The sequence below is a fragment of the Panthera leo genome, chromosome E2 (genome assembly GCF_018350215.1).
Source record: "Panthera leo isolate Ple1 chromosome E2, P.leo_Ple1_pat1.1, whole genome shotgun sequence".
Lineage (NCBI taxonomy): Eukaryota > Metazoa > Chordata > Mammalia > Carnivora > Felidae > Panthera > Panthera leo.
This window is the reverse complement of record NC_056693.1, coordinates 6,885,668-6,906,815: the sequence shown is the minus strand read 5'-3', so window position 1 is coordinate 6,906,815 and position 21,148 is coordinate 6,885,668. Positions and strand designations below refer to the sequence as shown.

At 43.8% G+C, this 21,148-nt stretch overlaps 1 protein-coding gene and 1 long non-coding RNA gene across 3 annotated transcripts; one reads left to right on the top strand and one right to left on the bottom strand.

Moving 5' to 3' along the window:
• Window positions 1-10,941: 10,941 nt before the first annotated feature.
• Window positions 10,942-17,098, bottom strand: LOC122208671. Its single transcript, XR_006197318.1, has 3 exons — window positions 16,964-17,098; window positions 11,797-11,878; window positions 10,942-11,405 (listed from the first exon to the last, which is right to left on the bottom strand). It is a non-coding gene; the product is annotated as an uncharacterized LOC122208671 (long non-coding RNA).
• Window positions 12,637-20,425, top strand: LOC122208670 (N-formyl peptide receptor 2-like). 2 transcript variants are annotated; one of them, XM_042919954.1, is made up of 2 exons: window positions 12,637-12,671; window positions 18,265-20,425. In XM_042919954.1, exon 2 carries the CDS (start codon window positions 18,276-18,278, stop codon window positions 19,329-19,331), a length of 1,056 nt encoding a protein of 351 aa, XP_042775888.1. In that variant the 5' UTR covers window positions 12,637-12,671; window positions 18,265-18,275; the 3' UTR covers window positions 19,332-20,425. The 2 variants fall into 2 exon arrangements, with proteins under 2 accessions (XP_042775888.1, XP_042775885.1); XM_042919951.1 differs by lacking the exon at window positions 12,637-12,671 and adding an exon at window positions 17,153-17,334.
• The last annotated feature ends 723 nt before the right edge of the window (window positions 20,426-21,148 follow it).

Below are 21,148 nucleotides of genomic sequence, written 5' to 3'. Positions count from 1 at the left end.
AAATAAATAAATAAATAAATATCAAAAAAGAAGAAGAAGAAGAAGAAGAAGAAGAAGAAGAAGAAGAAGAAGAAGAAGAAGAGGAAAGAAGAAGAAGAAGAAGAAGAAGAAGAAAGAAGAGGAAAGAAGAAGAAGAAGAAGAAGAAGAAGAAGAAGAAGAAGAAGAAGAAGAAGAAGAAGGAGATGATAAAGTCCTTGCCCTCCAAGAGAACAGATTGGGCAAAAGGTATATGTAGAAAACAAAAACTCTAACAAAAATGTGCACAAATGGTCATAGCAGCACTCTCCAGGGCAGCCAGAGGTGGAAACATCCCAAATGTCCATCGACAGATGGATGGAGAGACAAAAGTGTGGTCCATCCATACAGCAGAATATTTTTCAGCTGTAGAAAAAGGAACAAAGCCCTGATGCTGGCTATAACCTGGATAAGCCTCACAAAGAGAAAGAAGCCATACGTAAAAGGTCACGTATCATCTGATTCCACGTAGTTGACATGTCCAGGACAGGCAAATTCACAGAGTCAGAAGGCAGATTCAGGTTGCCATGGGCTGGGGAATGGGGAGTTACTGTTGGCTGGCTACATAGTTTCTGTGTAGGGTGATGAGAAAGTTCTGGAACTAGGCAGTGGTGATGACTGTGCAACAATGCAAATATGCTTACTGCCACTGATTTATGTACTTAAAATGGTAAATATTACGTGTATTTTACCACAATTTTTAAATTTTTTTTTAAATTTTTTAAAAGTTTATGTATTTTAGAGAGAGAGAGTGTGTGCATGAGTGAGGGAGAGCTGGGGGGCGGGAGGGGGTGTGGAGAATCCCAAGCAGGTTCCTTGCTCCCAGCATAGAGCCCAGCTTGGGGCTCGATCCCACAAACTGCAAGATCATGACCTGAGCTTAGATGCTTAACCAACTGAGCCACCCAAGCGACCCCACAATTTTTTTTAAAATTCACACCCAGCATGAAGCCCAGTGTGGGGCTTGAACTCATGACCCTGAGATCAAGACCTGAGCTGAGATCAAGAGTTGGAGACTTAACCGACTGAGCCACCCAGGCTCCCATACCACAATTTTTAAAAAGAAAAAAAAAAAAAAAAAAAAAAAGGTGTGTGGATATCTGGTTGATGATTGATTGATGAGATTGAGGATGAGTCCAGTGACTCCCAAACAGACATGAGCTCAGACTTTCCTCCTCCCATGAGTCTCTTCCTGAGAGCTGTAAGATATGCAACTTCTCTGTCTCAGATTCTGCCCCCCCCTCTCTTAAGGGGCACAAAAGCCCCCATTTCCTCCACCATTGTGAAAGGTCAGGCACAATATTTGGTTGGTTTTCTTTTCTTTTTTTATAGTTTATTTATTTGTTTTAAGGGACAGAGTGTGTGTGTGTGTGTGTGTGTGTGTGTGTGTGTGTGTGTTTGCAAGAGCACAAGCAGGGGAGGGACAGAGAGAGAGAGAGAGAGAGAGAGAGAGAATCCCAAGCAGGCTCCATGCTGTCATTGCAGAGCCTGATGCAGGGCTCAATCTCATGAACTGTGAAATCATGACCTGAGCCAAAATCAAGAATTGGATGCTCAACTGATTGAGCCACCGAGGCTCCCCAATTTTTAAAGATTTTATTTCAAAGTAATCCCTACAACCAACACGGGGCTTGGACTCATGACCCTGAGATCAAGAGTCACATGCTCTACTGACTGAGCCAGCCGGGTGCCCCAAGATGCCCGGTGTCACAGACATGGCTCACCTTGCGATGGAATTCAATGCTCTACAGCCTAGAAATAGCTTGTAGATGTTTTCTCGCCCCCAACCAACCACAGAGATGCCCTGAGGACAGTTTGTCCTCAAGAATCTTTAAGGCAATCATTAGAAAAGCAATGCATAGGGAAGATTCTGTAATACCAGGAAGGGACACACCACAGAGGAAAGGCTGTGTGGTTGTTACTCCATCAAGGCTTGAGGGTGGGGAGGAAACCTGTTATCTGTAACCAGTACAAATCATGGTGGCCGCCCTCGTTGAGCCGCTTCTATTGGGGCAGTCACTGTACCACATCCCGACTCTTCCTGCCTCTGAGCTCAACAAGCTCCGAACTGGCTAACCATCGTCATCACCAAATGACAGAAAAAACTCTGGCTTTGAGAGGGGAAATGACTGCCCTAAAGTTTAAGGTCACAATGTCTTTCTTTTTTTTTTTTAAGTTTATTTATTTATTTTGAGGTGGGGGGGGGCAGGGGCAAAGAGAGAGAAAGAGAATCCCAAGCAGGCTCCACACTGTCAGCACATACCCCAATGTAGGGTTTGAACTCACGAGTCATGAGATCATAACCTGAGCCGAAGTCAGATCCTTAAGGGACTGAGCCACCGAGGTGCCCCAAAGATCGCAATTTCGAGGAGGCAGAGCTGAGTCCTGTTGATTGGTCCCATGGGACCTCCAGGACCAGTCTCTTCATGTGGGGACACATGATCACTGCTCTGGAAGGCTACTGCTTCCCTATTGCCTTCATTTCCCCAAGTTCTATAATAATAATTTTTTAATGTGTATTTATTTTTGAGAAAGAGAGAGACAGAGCTTGAGCAGGGGAGGGGCAGAGAGAGAGGCAGACACAGAATCTGAAGCAGGCTCCAGGCTCTGAGGCATCAGCACAGAGCCCGATGCAGGGCTCAAACTCACGAACAGTGAGATCATGACCTGAGCTGAAGTCAGACACTTAACCAATTGAGCCACCCAGGCGCCCCTATTATTTTTTTAAAGTTTATTTATTTATTTGAGAGAGAGAGAGAGGGAGGGGCAGAAAGAGAAGGAGAGAGAAATCTGCACTGTCAGTGCAGAGCCTGATGCAGGGCTCAAACCCACAAATCGAACCGTGAGATCATGATCTGAGCTGAAATTGAGTCAGTCACTTAACCGACTGAGCCACCTAGGCACCCCTATAATAATTATTTTGGCCCTTCTGCTTTCTCCATAAAGCTCCAGACCTCCTCTATCATGCCCACTCACAGCCGATGTACTTGCTTTATGTTCTACCAAATCTACCCTCCTGTCTGTGTACCCCTGCCCAAGACCTATCCTTCTACTTCTCTTGTGAATCCCACCCCCGCCTTCTCCAGAACTTTCCTTCTTTGTTTTCCCCTCTTTCTCTTGTCGCAACAGTATTTTCTCTCTGAGACTCCATCATTCCCATCAGCACCCTGATATGGTATTGAACCTCTTTTATTTTTTATTAAAAAATTTTTAAACATTTATTTTTGAGAGAGAGAGAGAGAGCATGTGCACAAGTCAGGGAGGGGCAGAGAGAGAGGGAGACAGAGGATCTAAAGCAGGCTCTGCGGATGAGGGGCTCGATCCCACAAACCGTGAGATCATGACCTGAGCTGAAATCAAGAGCTGGACGCTTAACCCACTGAACCACCCAAGTGCCCCAGGAACTCTTATCTTTTAAGAAATTAATTTTTAGATGCCACATCCTTCTTTAGTTTCCAACAAATTCCTTGGCTGTCTTTCACAGAAAAACATCCTGAAGGAATACTGTATGTTCAATATATTGATTTCTTCACCGTGCATTTTTCTATAACTCACTCCAAAGAGTCTGTCGTCCCCTCCATTTCGAGTGTGCCCTTGTCAAGCTCCCCAGACTCTAAGGATACATTTCCCACCTGGCCTTTTCCTGTTCTTCCAGATAGTTCTAAGTTCTGGTGTCCTGAGAAGAGTAAAGGCAGTCCTCCTAAAAACATTATTCCCAAGGCCCTGAATCAATTAGGTCTTTTCAATTTTAAGTCACTTACAATTTACAATTACACCTAACAATCTCTTAAACCAGACACTTACTCTTTACAAAAAAAAAAAAAAATTAAGATTTTATTTTATATTTTAAAATTTTTTTAATGTTTATTTTTGAAAGAGAGCAAGGGGTGGGGGGGAAGGGGTAGTGAGAGAGGGAGACACAGAATCGGAAGCAGGCTCCAGGCTCTGAGCTATCAGCACAGAGCCTGAGGCGGGGCTCAAACTTACGAACTGCGAGGTCATGACCTGAGCGGAAGTCGGACGCTCAGCCGACTGAGCCACCCAGGCGCCCCTAAGATTTTATTTTTAAGTAATCTCTACATCCAATGTGGGGCGCGAACTTACAACCCTGAGATCAAGAATCACACGCCCCGTGCATAGAACAGCGCTTCTACAAAAATTTTGGAAATGGAAGGGTGTCTTGGTGGCTCAGTCTTGGGTAAGCATCCAACTTCGGTTAAACATCTGACTTCTGCTCAGGTCATGATCTCACAGTTTGTGAGTTTGAGCCCCTCATGGGGCTCTCTGTTGAAGAGAGCCCCTTCAGATCCTCTGCCTCCCTTTCTTTCTGCCCCTGCCCCACTCACACTCTCTCTCAAAGATAAACATTAAAAAAAAAAGAATTTTGGAAATGGATACTACTAGGTTAGGTTCTGTTTCAGTGATATCATTAAGGACAACATTTATTTTATTTTGTATTTATTTATTTATTTATTTATTTATTTATTTATTTATTTTTAAATTTTTTAAACATTTATTTATTTTTGAGAGAGAGATAGAGCATGAACGGGGAAGGGGCAGAGAGAGAGGGAGACACAGAATCCGAAGCAGGCTCTAGGCTCCGAGCTGTCAGCACAGAGCCCGATGCGGGGCTCGAACCCACGGACCATGAGATCATGACCTGAGCCGAAGTCGGACGCTTAACCGACTGAGCCACCCAGGCACCCCATCACATATATTTTTTAATTAATTAATTATTTAATTTACATCCAGTTAGCATGTAGTGCAACGATGATTTCAGGAGCAGATTCCAGTGATTCATCCCCTACATATAGCACCCAGTGCTCATCCCAACAAGGGTCTTCCTTAATGCCCCTTTGCCCATTTAGCCCATCCCCCATCCCACAACCCCTCCAGCAACCCTCTGTTTGGCCTCTATATTTAAAAAGTCTCTTATGTTTTGTCTCCCTCCTTGCTTTTATATTACTTTTGCTTCCCTTCCCTTATGTTCATCTGTTTTGTATCTTAAATTCCTCATATGAGTGAAATCATATGATATTTGTCTTTCTCTGACTAATTTTGCTTAGCATAATACCCTCTAGTTCCATCCACATTACTGCAGATGGCAAGATTTCATTCTTTTTGCTTGCCGAGTAATACTCCATTGTATATATACCACATCTTTTTTAAAATTTTTTTTATACATTTATTTATTTTTGAGAGACAGAGTGTGAGCAGGGGAGGGGCAGGGAGAGAGGAAGACACAGAATCTGAAGCAGGTTCCAGGCTCTGAGCTGTCAGCACAGAGCCCGACGCGGGGCTCGAACTCACGGACCCTGAGATCATGACCTGAGCTGAAGTCGGACGCTTAACCAACTGAGCCACCCAGGCGCCCCTCGCATCTTTATCCAGTCATCCACTGATGGATGTTTAGGCTCTTCCTATACTTTGGCTATTGCTGATAGCACTGCTATAAACATTGGGGTGCACATGCCCCTTCAAAACAGCACACCTGTGTCCCTTGGATAAATACCCAGTAGCGCAATGGCTGGGTGGTAGGATGGTTCTATTTTTCATTTTTTGAGGAACCTCCATACTTTTTCCAGAGTGGCTGCACCAGCTTGCAATCCCACCAGCAGTGCAAAAGAGATCCTCTTTCTCCACATCCTTGCCAACATCTGTTGTTGCCTGAGTTGTTAATGTTAGCCATTCTTACTGGTGTGAGGTGGTATCTCATTGTGGTTTTAATTTATATTTTCCAGATGATGAGTGATGTTGAGCATTTTTTCACGTGTCTGTTCACCATCTGGATGTCTTCTTTGGAGAAGTGTCTATTCAGAGAACATTTACGTTTATTTTTTTTTTAATTTTTTTTTAATGTTTATTTATTTTTGAGAGAGAGAGAGACAGGATGCGAGTGGGTTAGGGGCAGAGAGAGAGGGAGACACAGAATCCGAAGCAGGCTCCAGGCTCCGAGCTGCCAGCACAGAGCCCGATGCGGGGCTTGAACTCACGAGCTGTGAGATCACGATCTGAGCCGAAGTCAGACGCTCAACCAACTGAGCCACCCAGGCGCCCCGAGAACATTTACTTTTAATTCTTCCATTTTATCATCCCCAATATGGTGGCTTTCTTCCTGGAGACTGCCACCTAATGGCTGCAAGACAGCTGCCACAGCTCCTAACTTCACACCACAGCACTTCAAGTCAGGAGGATGAGGATGAAACGGGAATCACTGAAGATTTTTAAAAGAAGTCGGGTATGTTCAGATGTGTATTTTATAAAAATTTCTCTGGAGGCACACATAGAAGACACAGTTTAGAATGTTCCCAAGGGAGGAAGGGTAACAAGTGTGGATGTGACCAGGAGTCAAAAGGAAGTCACAGTCTTGCTGGGAATTAAAGTGAAAAGAATGGCAGAGGGCACTACTATTCATAGAGGAGAAGGGCTCAGGTGCTGAGAGAAAACAAGAGACATGGGACCCCGTGGAGTGTAACTCTCAAATTTCCAGGCCTTTGGGAGTCTGACTTCCCCAGACCAGACTTCTTGGATGCCCCTGCCTGTTTCCCATAAGCCGTGAAGTATATGCAGGTTTTACTCTTTGCTACCAAGTGGCCCATGATTGACACACCAGGACTTGCAGAACTGACAGAGGCAAAGTGACTAAGGTAAAAAAAAAAAAAAAGGGCAAGTCCCAAGTGGACTCTGATTCCTGAGTGTCCACATTGTCTAATGTGTGTAAGGCCAAAGGGGAAATGATTTTGGGGTTGGCCCTGGTGGGGCAAATTCCTGCCTGTATTGCAAAATCCCTGACCCCTGTGGTGGCTGATATCCTAAGCGGCCTGTGTGAACCTCAGATTCTTTCAGTAAACTGCAGTGCCTGAGATGGTGAAGCCAGATTGCCTGGGCTGGAAACCCAAATGTACCCTTGACTCCTTCCGCAATCAATCAGGCCATCTAACCCAGGGTTTGGCTAACATTTTCTCTAAAGGGCCAGAATAGTAAATCTTCCGTGTTTTGCAGGCCGTAGTGTCTCTGTCACAACTATGCAACCCTGCCATTATAGCGTGAGTATAGCCATCGGCTATATGTAGACGATGAGCACGGCGGTGTGCCAATAAAACTTTATTGAAGATGCTGAAAATGGAATTTTATGTCATTTCATTTAACACAGATTATTATCCTTTTGGTTTTATTCAGTAATTAAAAAATATAAAAACCAGGGGCATCTGGGTGGCTCAGTCGGTTAAGTGTCAAACTCTCGATTTCCGCTGAGGTCATGAAATTGTGGTTGTGAGATCGAGCCCCGCATCCGGCTCCGTGCTGAGTGTGGAGCCTGCTTGGGATTCTCTCTCTCTCCCTTTCTCTCTCTGCCTCTCCCTCACTTGCTCTCTCTCCGTGTCAAAATACATAAACTTAAAAAACAAAACAAAACAAAAAAAAAAACCTGAGCTGAGATCAAGAGTCAGACACTTAATCAACTGAGTCACCCAGGTGCCCCGGAAGAAAAATCATGTGAAGACACAAAGACACAGTGAGAAGACATCCATGTACAAGCCAAAGAGGGAGCCCTCAGAAAAAAACAGTCCTGCTGACACCTTGATCTTGGACTTTCAGCCTTCAGAACCATGAGGAAATATGTTTCTGTTGTCTAAGGTGCCCAGTCTGTGGTAATTTTGTTGAGGCATCCCTAGGAAACTAAATATTCTCTGTTTCTCTTCATGGAATTCTATCAGTGATGGCCCCCAAACCCACCAAATTACCCTGGTATGGTTATTTTATTTTATTTTATTTTATTTTATTTTATTTTATTTTATTTTTAATGTTTATGTATTTTTGAGACAGAGAGAGACAGAGCATGAGCAGGGAGGGGCAGAGAGGGAGACACAGAATCTGAAACAGGTTCCAGGCTCTGAGCTGGCAGCACACAACCCTACTCGAACTCGGGAATGGCGAGATCATGATCTAAGCCAAAGTCGGATGCTTAACCGACTGAGCCATCCAGGCACCCCTCTACTGGTTCTCTTGGGACTCTCGTTCTGGAGGAAGGCAGTCATTATGGAAGAAATCTGATTATCCTGGGGCGCCATGCTGGAAAGGCCTTGTGTAGGTTCTTGGCATTCGGGTCATCCCAACCCAGGTACCAGACACGTAGATGAAGGAAGCTCCAGATGACTCCAGTCTCCAACCTTCAAGTCACTTCCAAACTTTCAAGTCTTAGGGGGGCAGAAAGAAACATCTCCTCTGTGCCTTGTTCTAATTCCTAACCCATATAATCCATGAGCATAATAAAATGGTTGTTTGACATCGCTATGGTTTTTTTAATATGATATAATATAATCAATAATATAATTTATTGTCAAATTGGTTTTCAAACATCGCTATGTTTTAAGGTGGCTTATTATGTAGCAATAGTAACAGGAACTCAAAAACCGAGGGATTCATTAAGAGCCCTTCTTCCTTCTCATTCCCCATGGCTGCCCAGTCTCCAGAGCCCATCTCCTGAGCCTGAACAATCTTTCCTCAGACCACACTTCCTCTCTATGACACTGTTCCTGCCCTGGGCAGCTCTTCAACAACTTTCCTTTAATCTTTTGCAAGACCCTCCACTCTACGGTCTCTGGCTTCAATTGGGAGCATTCTCAAGTCTACTCCTTTGCAGAACTCTAGGGCTTTTTTTTTTTTTTTTTTTTTTTTTTTTCCTGAAGCATGCATCTGACAAGTCCCTTTCTTGTTTGAATGGCTTTTCATTTTTCCTATTTTTTAAAAATTGAAGTATAGTTGACAATGTTACATTACTTCTAGGTGTACAACATAGTGATTCAACAACTCTACACATTATGCTATGCTCACCACAAATGTAACTCCCATCTGTCACCATACAACATGATCACAATACCATTGACTATATTCCCTATGCTGTACCTTTCATCCCCATGACTTACTCATTGCATAACTGTAAACCTGTATCTCCCATTCCCCTTCACCCATTTTGCCAATTCCCACTCCCCACCCGCCTCTGGCAACCAACGGTTCGTTCTTTGTATTTATGGTTTTGTTTCTGCATTCACTTGTCTTATTTTTTTAGATTCTACATATAAATGAAATGATACAGTATTTATCATTTTCTGACCGATATTTCACTTAGCATAATACCCTCTGGGTCCATCCATGTTGTTGCAAATAGCAAGATCTCATTCTTTTTTATGGCTAATATTCCATTGTATACGTATACCACATATTTTTTATCCACTCATCTATTGATGGACACTTTGGTTGCTTCCATATGTTGGGTATTTTGTTTTTAAAGTACACATCACACCCAGCATGGAGCCCAACGCAGGGCTTTGAACTCATGACCCTGAGACCGAGTCCTGAGCTGAGATCAAGAGTCAGACACTTAGCCAACTAAGCCATCTGGGCACCCCACTGGCTATTGTAAATAATGCTGCAAATAAACATAAGGGTGCTTCTATTTTTTTAATTCAAAAAGAATTAAACAGTAATGAAACACTAAGTTAGTGTTTTTGCTTTCTCTGGATAAATACCTGGTAGTTGAATTTCTACTTTTGTTTCTATTTTTAATTTTTTGAGGAACCTTTATACTGTCTCCAACAGTGGCTGTGCCAATTTACATTCCAACCAACATGAGGGTTCCTTTTTCTCCACATCCTCACCATACTTGTTATTTCTGTCTTTTTGATTCTAGCCATTTTAATAGGTGTGAGGTGGTATCTCATTGCGGTTTTGATTTCCATCTTCCTGATGATTAGAGATGCTGAACATCTGTTCATGTGTCTGTTGGCCATCTGGATGGCTTCTTTGGAGAAACGTTTATTCAGGTCCTCTGCCCACTTTAAAATCAGATTATTTGTTTTTGTTTTTGTTTTCTCGGTGTTGAGTTGTATAAGTTCTTTATAGATCTTGAATATTAACCCCTTATTGGATATATCATTTGCAAGTATCTTCTCGCATTCATTAGGTTGTCTTTTTGTTTGGTTAACGGGTTTCTTTGCTGTGCAGAAGCTTTCTATTTTGGTATGGTCCCAATGGCTTTTCATTTCCTTAAGAAGAAAGTCCAAGTCCTTGTAGCAGTGAAGAGCCTCTAAGAGACGACCCTTGCTATCACTTACTGCTCTCTGCCTCACTACCTACGCTCCAATAACCAACTTAACCTATTTCTTGGCCTCTCCCCTGTGCATTTTCACTCCCCTCTGCCTGGAATGCAATTTTCTTTCTCTTCTTTACCTGAGCCTCTAAGACCCAGCCTAGATGTTCCCTCTAGGCAACATCTCTATACTACTAGGTCTTGTCAGTCTGAGTTTAGCTGTTTCTTTTGGAGGTTTGCATAAAAACCCAGGCATCTCTCTATCACTATGTATACTCTCACTCTACTGTGACCAAGTGAGACAGAGCAGGCACTGGACTTGAGTCCCCTCAATCCTGATTAAGCAACCCAGTGTCCCTTGATAGGTGAAGCCCTAGGCCCCTTAAGTAGCATATTTTGCAGGAATGTGGAAGCAGGATGCTTACCAAAGGAGGGTCTCGACTGGCAAAGACAAATCAAAACCAGCCTGCGCCAAGAGTGGACCCCAGCACTGACCTTTCACTGACTTCTTCCCCAATTATAATACTAAAAACACTCCCAGGGGTGGAGATTTAACATACTAATGAGACATGCAATGCACGATGAAGCATGTTCTGTTCACTATACCTGTGCACCCAATTTCCTGTATCTCTCCCCAACTACATGACTTAGAGTCACTCCTGCCCCATCTCAGTCTCTTTTAAAGAACGTTCTCTGGCCTTTGCCAGAGAGGCAGCACAAAGGACCCTTGTGCTTGAGCATAAGCTCCAATGAAAGCCTGAAACTCCTCTAGTCAATGCCTCTAGTAAATTTCTATTGCTCGGAGAACCCAAAGGACCTAAGTCAGTGACACAAGCCCTTCACCGTCTCATCTCTTCATCCAGTCGGTCAGAGCCCATGTCTGATTACTTTCTACATCCCCAGGAACCAGCAAGGGAGAACTCCTTTGGAGATCTATACCTATACACTTATCTACCACCTTTATTCCTTGATAAGTGGACTCCATTTTATCCAGGTGGCAATTTCCTTCATCGTAAGCCAATCAGGGCAACTTCATTAAAACTTTGTGTGTGTGTGTGTGTGTGTGTGTGTGTGAGGCATTGGTCTAGAAATGGGTATATTACTTGGTTCTGCCAGTGGAAAGTAAGAAGAGGTTTTGCAACGACAGCAGAACAGATTTTCCTTCCTTATAAAATGAGAGAGGCATATTAATGAAGTCTGTTTTTCTGCCCATCCCCATTCTCCTGGCTTGGGAGGTTATGTGGCCATGATGGTGATGTCTGGAACAATGGCAGCCATTTCGTGGTCATGTTCAGGAAGCCCCTGGAAGAAAACCAATGGGATGGTGGACTGGAAGAATTATAATAAACTCAATTCTTGTTCAGACTCAGAACCTACTTCCTTCCAATTAAAAATAATTTTTTTAATGTTTATTTTTATTTTTGAGAGAGAGAGATAGATTGCGAGTCATGGAGGGGCAGAGAGAGAAGGAGACACAGAATCCAAAGCAGGCTTCAGGCTCCGAGCTGTCAGCACAGAGCCTGATGCGGTCTCGAACTCGTGAACTGTGAGATCATGACCTGAGCAGAAGTCGGACGCTTAACTGACTGAGCCACCCAGGTGCCCTGAAAAATATCTTTATTTTTTATGTTAGAGGTTTCACTAGGTACCCCTTGTGATTATATCTTTAGGGTAGTGCTGATTAACTACCTACAAGCTAGTAGGGTTCCCACAGATTCCTTGGCTGTCCAGCTGTGCCTGGGGGTTGATACAAACCCTATTGTTCTTTATTTCATCTGAAATGACAAGATGGACACAGGCTTTGGTTGTTTTTGAGTCATAACCTTTACATAATAAACTGGTAAACACAAGCAAATTGCCTTCCTGAGTTTGTTGGGCCACTCTAGCAAATTATTGAACCTAAGGGGGTCACAGGAGCCCCTGATTTAGCTGGTCAGTCAGAAGTACAGGTGGCAAGCTGAGAAGTAGCATCTGAAATGGGGGAGGCTTGTGGGATTGAGCCCTTTACTACACATTTGGTATCATGAGTGCTACATGGGCAGGGGTGCCTGGGTGGTTCAGTCAGTTAAGTATCTGACTCTCGATCTCAGGGTCGTGAGTTCAAACCCCATTTTGGGCTCCATGCCAGGCATGGAGCCTACTTAAAAAATAAACTAAAAAAAAACCTGTTGTGTGAGTAAAGAAGCAAGATTTTGACCATCTTCTATGCTTTTTATTGCTTGCCTTGAGTTCCTCTCATCTCACTAATTGTTTCTTTCATTTTCTTGAATCCCTGAAGGAGAAAGGGAGGGCTTTGACATCCAGATTCCTTGATTCTTGACATTTAGAGGGCTGAATTCCTGTCTCCCACAGTAGGTTGGAGGTGAGGGGAATATTCAGACTTCTAAGAAGGGGATGCTGACAACACATCCAGATTGCTTTCTGGAAACTGCAAGAAGCCTGGGTTTCTGTCACCTGATTGGTCCCAGCTCCACTGTCCCTCCCCCTTATCCAATAAAGCATCTGCCCGAGTTGAGTCACTCTGCAAGAAGCCAGGAACTAGAGACAGAAAAAGGATCTCAGCTGGTGGTAAGTTGGGGGCTTGACAATTTCAAAACTTATTATTTGAACCTCTACCTCCTTAGGTGGCAGATACCTCCTAAGCCCTTAGGCCGGGCTGTCCAATACAGAATCCACTTGCCACATATGGCTGTTGAGCTCTTGCTAGGCCAAACCGCGATGTGCTGGGAAGTGTGAAACCAATGTTATATTCAAAGACTTAGCATGAAAAAAGAATGTAAAATATCTGATTGGTAACTTTTTTTTTTTTTAATATTTATTTTTGAGAGAGAGAAAGCACAGGCAGGGGAGGGGCAAGGAGAGACTGGGACAGAGGATCCAAAGCGGGCTCTGTGCTGACAGCACAGTGGGGCTCAAACCCACTCACTGTGAGATTATGATGCTCAACCAACTGAGCCACCCAGGAGCCCCCTGACTCATGACTCTTATATTGGTTACATTTTCAAATAATATTCTTTTGATATGTTGGCTTACATAGAATATATTATCAAAGTTAATATGTTATTATAATCAATTTATTTTACTTTGTAAAGAGAATGGTAACCCTCATATATGGCTCATATTTATGGCTTACATTTATGTTTCCATTGGAGAGCGTTACTCTAGAAGTATAACATTGAAAGAATTTGGTAGTCTTCTAGCATATATGCTAATGTGGAGGATATTTAGAGTAGAAAATAAACAAATGGATACACAGGAAAAATATCTGGTATAGCTGCTCTGCATTATGGGCCAGGTGGGGCCTCTGAACATGTTAGTATCTAAGCTTGGACTGAATATTCAGTAAGAGCCAAATGTGGGAAGCCTGAAAGAGCATCGTAGGCAGAAGGAACAGAGGATCCAGAAGCCCCGAGATGGCAGTGAGCTCAGCATGTTGGAGGAACTGAAGGAATTCAATTTCGATGGAGCCCATTATGTAAGAAGATCACAGTGAATGTATGAAGTACGATCCAGTGTGATGTTGTGATACATAATAAGAAATATATGTCGGGTCTTCATCCTGTTTCTGGCACCAAGTTCCTAAAACCCTGGGAATTTCCTAAGCGACGAGAGCAATAGAGGTGTCTTTTGTTATGTTAATGAGTGATTTGGGGGAGGCACCTAAGGCTGGGGGCTGGTTGCCAGAACTTTCAGGTTCAGCCCCCTGACCTCCAGGGAGAGAAGAAGTGGTAGAAACTGAGTTCAATCCCCAGTTCAATCCCCAATCCTCATTAACCCCAATGAGTTAATCAGTCATGCCTATGTAATGAACACTCCATAAAACCCCAAAAGGACGCAGGGTTCAGAGAGCTTCCGTGTTGGTGAAAACATATGGAGATGCCTGGAGAGCGGCACACTTGGAGGGCCCATAGAAGCCTCGCGCCTTTGCCTCATACCTGGCCCTATGCATCTCTTCCAACTGGCTGTTCCTAAGTTACAACCTTTTCTAATCAACTGGTGATCTAGTACGTAAAATATTTCTCTGGGTTCTGGAAATCATTAAGTTTTGTGAGGACGAGGTTATGGGAACCTCTGATTTACAGCCAGTCAGTCAGTCACACAGGTACCCTGGGCTTGCAGCTGGTGTCTGATTTGGCCCAGGGGCAGGAGGGGCATCTTTTGGGACTGAACCTTTAACCGGTGTGATCTGATGGTGTCAGAACTGAGCTGAATTCTTGGAAATTGTTTGTTGGTGTGGGGACTCCCCACACTTTGGAAATTGGGTCACAAAAGAAGGGTAGACAGGGCAGATCCAACAGTGCTTGGTAAGCTTGAGTGAGGAGTTTGGAAACCACTGGAGGGTGTTGAACAGAATAATGTCATGATCTGTGTTTTTAAAAGGTCATACGGCCACTGTCTGGAGAATGGATGTTTTGGGGTGAGTGGGGGGAGGCACTCGGAACAGGAACAAGCTATTTGTAAGGTCAGTGGAAACATGCAGACCAGAAGAGGGGGCATGGGCAAGGGCAGTGGAGATGGAAGTGATTCTGGGTGTGGATTCAGTTGCTTTGCAGACAGAATCTATAAACTTGGATTGCTTTGGGTGATAAGGCAAAGACAGCAAGGACACGATTTAGATTTGGAGCTTTAACAGCTGGGTGTTTACATTCCAAATAGATACAGGATACTGTGAGAGAGGCAGATTTGGGAGGATGGAATAGTTCAGTTTGGTTTGGGTAATGTCAGGTTTGGAGTGCCTATGGCATTCCCACAGGGAGCTGTCAAGAAGTCAGGTGGTTATATCAGGCTAGAGCTCTAAGGAGAAGCCAAGGCTGATGCCTTAGATGAGAAGTTTTCAGTATAGGTGCCCTGGGTTGGCTCAGCTGGTGGAGTGTGGGACTCTTGACCTCGGGGTTGTTGGGTGTGGAGATTACTTAAATAAACAAAACCTAAAAAGGAAGTTATCAGTGTAGTATAAGCCATGAGACCAGATGATACTACCTATGGAAAGACTACATAGAGAGGACGGAGGGGAGCAGGTACAAACCCTGGGCTGCCCTAACATTGAAAGTGAAATTTAGAGGGGGCTCTTGGCTGGCTCAGTCAGTGGAGTGTGTGACTCTTGATCTCAGGGCTGTGACTTTAAACCCCATGTTGGGTATAGAGATTTCTTAAAAATGAAATCTTTAAAAAACGGAACAGGATGGTTTCTTTTTATTTTTTTTTAATTTTTTTTTTTAATGTTTATTTATTTTTGACAGAGAGAGAGACAGAGCATGAGTCGGGGAGGGGCAGAGAGAGAGGGAGACACAGTGTCTGAAACAGGCTCCAGGCTCCGAGCTGTCAGCACAGAGCCTGATGCGGGGCTTGAACTCATGTACGGCAAGATCATGACCTGAGCTGAAGTCGGATGCTCAACCGACTGAGCCACCCAGGCGCGCCCCTCTTTTTATTTTTAAATATTCATTTATTTGTTTATTTACTTATTACATTTATTTTTGAGAGAGAGTGTGGGGGAGGAGCAAAAGGAGAGAGGGACAGAGGATCTAAAGTAGGCTCTGTGCTGACAGCAGAGACCCCAACTCAGGGCTTGAATCCACAAACTATGAGATCATGAGCTGAAGTTGGATGCTTAACCCATTGAGCCACCCAGATGCCCCACTTATTTTTTAAAGTAAGCTTCACACCCAGTGTGGAGCCCAACGTGGGGCTTGAACTCACGACCCTGAGATCAAGACCTGAGCTCAAAACCTGAGCTGAGATCAAGAGTCAGATGTTTGACCAACTGGGCCCCTTGGGTCCCCAGGATGGTTTCTTTTTATTTAAAAAAATTTTTTTGAAGTTTATTTATTTCAAGAGAGAGAGAGAGAGAGTGAGAGCTGGGTAGGGGCAGAGAGAGAGAGGGGAGAGAGAATCCCAAGCACCCTTTGCACTGTCAGCACAGAGCCTGATGCGGGGCTTGAATTCACGACCATGAATCCATGACCTGAGCCCAGATCAAGTCTGTTGCTTAACTGACTCAGCCACCCAGGAGCCCCTGGGATGGTTTCTTTGTAAGGGGAAGAGATAAGATAACATAATCTAGTATTAAGAAAATCTTGGGTTTTTGTTCTTGGTAAAAAAAAAAAAAAAAGGGGGATAATGCAGGAGGAAAGTTCTTGGGAAGGTGAGGTAGAGAGGGATCCAGAGCAAACATGGGAAGGTAGCCACTGCGATGAACGAGAACTCTACACTGACTGTAGCAGTGCAGCCAGATTGGAAGGTTTGGGGCAGGGAAGGCTAAAAAGTTCCAATGGTTACTATTTTCCTGTTAAAATATGAGGCAAAGGCATCAGATGAGCGCACAGATGAGGAGGGGAGAGGCCAGGGAAAAGCAGACGGGAGGAAGTGGAACTACAACAGTTATTTCAAAACTTGGAAATGCAAATATGCTGGAGAAGTAGAGTCAGCAGACACACAAATGCTGAGCTGCCATATGAAATTCGGTCAGAAATCGAACTGTGCCCCTTAGTAATTGCGACACTGGACAAGTCACTTCCCCTGCCAGAGTCATGGCTTCCTTTTATGTTATGTGGTAATGATACTTCAGTTTTTTATTTTTTTTAAGTCTATTTATTTATTTTGAGAGAGAGCAAGGTAGGGGCAGAGAGACAGGGAGAGAGAGCGAATCCCAAGCAGGCTCCGCAATCACAGAGCCCGATATTGGGCTCGAGCTCACAAACAGCGAGATCATGACCTGAGCAGAAGTCAAGAGTGGGACGCTTAATTGACTGAGCCACCCAGGTGCCCCAATTATGTGGTAATCATACTTATCCAAAAGCAAGACTGTTGTAATTGGAGATCATAAAAGGTACAGTGACTGGCACATTTGAGGGGCTTACCAAATAGTAGTCATCATAATCCACTGGGGTATCGTCTGTGGTTTGCAGGTTCTGTGTCCCACACTGCAACCAGGGTGCGGCCCTAATTTTACAACTTTGTCTCACTGGACTTTCCTCTCCTGTCATTGCACAATTGGCTTTCCCTGTTGCAGCAAAATCATCCCTTCTGAGTGCCTTGTAGGGTGCTTAGTGAGTGGGTAGAGAGAACTTGACTCTGTTATGGAAGTATAGCAGGTGAAAGAAGGTTGAGAGGACAATTCTGGTGGAATCTGTCTGGTTGAGCTCAAATTCTGGCACACGTCAATCCTCAAACGCCATACACAAGGGTTGTGGTGAGGGCTACAGGAACTCTTGGCATATGGAAAATGCTCGTAAGTACTAGCTGCTACTGTTGTGAGCACTGTACTTGACCTGAACTTGAGATTCCATGATGCGTGGATGGCCCAGGACTAAGCCCCAGGACACAGCATAGAGCCTGGGGAAAACTGAAAGTTCCCATCTGTTAGACTCACTTGGTCCTGCCTGAAAGATTTCCATGTCCGCTCTCAACTAACCCTCACCTGAAAATCAGTCTCCTCCATAAAATGGCCTCTATTCTGTGGAGGAGCAAACTGAAGCTCAAAGAGATGTCACCAAGAACCCACTGGGCAGGTGTCAGATGAGAATACAGACTGACCTCCCCCCAGAGCCCAACACTCTTCATACTGTTAACAGTGGCTCTCAACTGGGAGTGATTCTCCCCCACCCACCCACCCAGGGGACATTTGATAATGTCTGTAGATACTTTTGCATGTCACAACTGGGGGTGGGGCTGCTAGATGGGGGCCAGGGACGTTGCTAAAACATTGTACAATGTACAGGAAAGTCTTCCACAGCTAAGCATTATCCAGTTCCAAATGTTCAATGGTGCCAAGGCTGAGAAACTCTGCATGACATTAAGCAATGTGCCTCCTCGGCTGACTCTGAGTCTAGCGCTTCCCTCACTAAGCTGTAACTGGCTCCTAATCAATTTCTCTTATCTATTCACCCTCGGTGTAGTTTTCTGGTAGTAAACAGGAGCCTTGTAATCCTCTTGGCTAAGCAATCAGCCTGATAGGTGGAATGCATATGAATTATTATGGGAATATGGAGAACTATCCTTTCCCAAAGTAATAGCCAAAAGAGTGTCAATTTTACAGTATAACCGGCCAAGTTTCAGTAGAGTGGGGGTCCTAGTTGGAGTGGTAGTTGATGTTGTCCATGAATAGGGAGGCTGTAAGATGGTTCATGGATTGGAAATGGCCATTGTTGAAATGTTTCAGGTGTGTGCAAGATGGAAACCAACCACTCCATCGCTCCAAATGAATATGAAGAGATACTCCACGAGTCTGCTGGCTACACTGTTCTGTGGATCCTATCACTGGTGGTGCTTGGGATCACCTTTGTCTTTGGCATCCTGGGCAATGGGCTTGTGATCTGGGTGGCTGGATTCCGGATGGCACGCAGCGTCACCACCATCTGTTACCTGAACTTGGCCTTGGCCGACTTCTCTTTCACTGCCACTCTGCCATTTCTCATTGTCTCAATGGCCATGAAAGAACGGTGGCCTTTTGGCTGGTTCCTGTGTAAGGTAATTCACATTGTGGTGGACATCAACCTGTTTGGAAGTGTCTTCCTCATTGCTTTCATTGCCCTGGACCGCTGTATTTGTGTCTTGCATCCAGTCTGGGCCCAGAACCACCGCACTGTAAGTCTGGCTACAAAACTCATCATTGGACCCTGGATTTTTGCCCTAGTCCTTACCTTGCCAGTTTTCATCTTCTTGACTACAGTAAATGATGGAACAGGGAATATATACTGTACTTTCACCTTTGCACACTGGGGCAACAGTACTGAACAGAGGTTGAAGGTGGGTATCACCATGTTGACAATCAGAGGGATCATCCGGTTTATCATTGGCTTCAGTATGCCAATGTCCATTGTTGCTATCTGCTATGGGCTCATTGCTGCCAAGATACGTAAAAAAGGCATGATTAAATCCAGCCGTCCCTTAAGGGTCCTTACTGCTGTTGTGGCTTCCTTCTTTCTCTGTTGGTTCCCCTTTCAAATGGTTGCCCTTTTAAGCACAGTCTGGCTCAAACAGATACTGTTTGAGGGCAAGTACAAAATCCTTGATGTCCTGACTAATCCAACAAGCTCCCTGGCCTTCTTCAACAGCTGCCTCAATCCAATCCTTTACGTCTTCGTGGGCCAAGACTTCCGAGAGAGACTGATCCACTCCCTGCCTGCCAGTCTGGAGAGGGCCCTTACTGAGGACTTATCCCAGACCAGTGACACAACAAACAGATCCACTTTACCTCATGAAGAAGCAGAGTTACAGGCAATGTGAGGGCAGCTGGGGGACATTTTTGAGCTCTGTATGCTCCTACCCTTCTCCCATTTCCAGTTCCATCTTACCTTGGGTCATACTGAGACACGCATCATGAAAGGAAAAAGTGACATAAGATGTCATTTTTGGATTTTGGGCCTCAGCTTCTTCCCCTGGGATAAGTGGAGACTGTAAAGGGGTACAGGGGAGGAGAAGAGAAAGTGATGGGGAACTGGTAATGCTTAGATAAGAGGGTATGGTAAGGGGAAAACTTTAGTTATTTTACCATTAAGATGTTTGCTGTAGGTTTTACTTTAAGCTATTTTTAATAAGATTACAGGAATTTCTTTGTATTAATAGTTTACTAAGTGTTTTCTTCCTTTAAAAATCATGAATGGCTATAGAACTGTATCAAATGAATTTTATGCATATATGAAGATATTATTTTTATCCTTTTATTTACGCCATCATACATTACCTTGATTGATTTTTGCATGTGAAACTACCCTTGCGTTCCTAGAATAAACCAGGATTGGTCATGATGTATTTTGTCTAATTATAATTTATGTCACTAGATTTGTTTATAACTTATGCATTTATGTTTATGTAAAGATGGGTCTGTTATTTTCCTTTCCACTAATATCCTGGTCAGCTTTTGCACCAAACTTCTAATGGCCTCCTACACAGACTTGGGAAGTGATTTCTCTGATTATATTCTTTCATAAATGTTCAGAAATTCACCAGCGAAGACAGTTGGCCCTGGGTTTTCTTTCTGGGAAGGCTTTTAGTAACGAGTTCAATTTCTTTCATAGTTATGGGACTATTCAGATTTTCTATTTCCTCTTCCATCAATTTTGACAAACTGTGACGTTTAATAAATTTAGCCATTTCATCCAAACTGTCAAATCTATTGGCATGAAATGGTATAATAACTGTGTGTAGTACCTGGTATGCTTTCCTTTACATAATGAGAATGTAAGCTATCTGAAGGCAGGGATTTTGGTCCATACTGTTCACCAATGGATCCCCATACCATATGTGTAATATAGTGCCTAACATGTGATAGACAGACACTCAATAAATATTGAATTGATGAATAAATAAACAATGGTATCATCCAGATATCAAGTGAGAGCCTTTATTTTATTAAAAAAATTTTTAATGTTTTATTTATTTTTGAGAGAGAGAGACAGAGCATGATTAGGGGAGGGGCAGAGAGAGGGAGACACAGAATCTGAAGCAGGCTCCAGGCTCTGAACCATCAGCCCAGAGCCCGACGCGGGGCTCGAACTCATGGACCGCGAGATCGTGACCTGAGCTGAAATTGGACGCTTAACCGACTGAGCCACCCAGGCGCCCCAAGTGAGAACCTTTAAAGCTAGCTAAAATGATCTCTGACCCTCATATCATTGCAGTTTACAAGATTTATAAATTCCCATGTAGGTTACATTTTTATGAATCTGGTTTTGAATTTCTACTTCAAGTAAAGCACTCTGACTGTTGCTTGGTGCTTCTGTTTTGACATAAATCAGTCTACAATAATACTCGGCTTTTTTTTTTTTCTTTTTTTTTCTTTTTTTTTTTTTTGGCTTTCTGCAAATAATCACTTGCAAATAATCCATTACTGTGTAACATACTTTCCTGATGCATTGGCAAAAGAAAGAACTCAAAATAAATATTAGGTAGTCTTGTTATCAAAAGTCCTTCACCCAGGGGCTCCTGGGTGGCTCAGTCGGTTAAGCGTCCAACTTAGGCTCAGGTCATGATCTCACGGTTTGTGGGTTCAAGTCCCACATCGGGTTCTGGGCTGACAGCTCAGAGCCTGAAGCCTGCTTCGG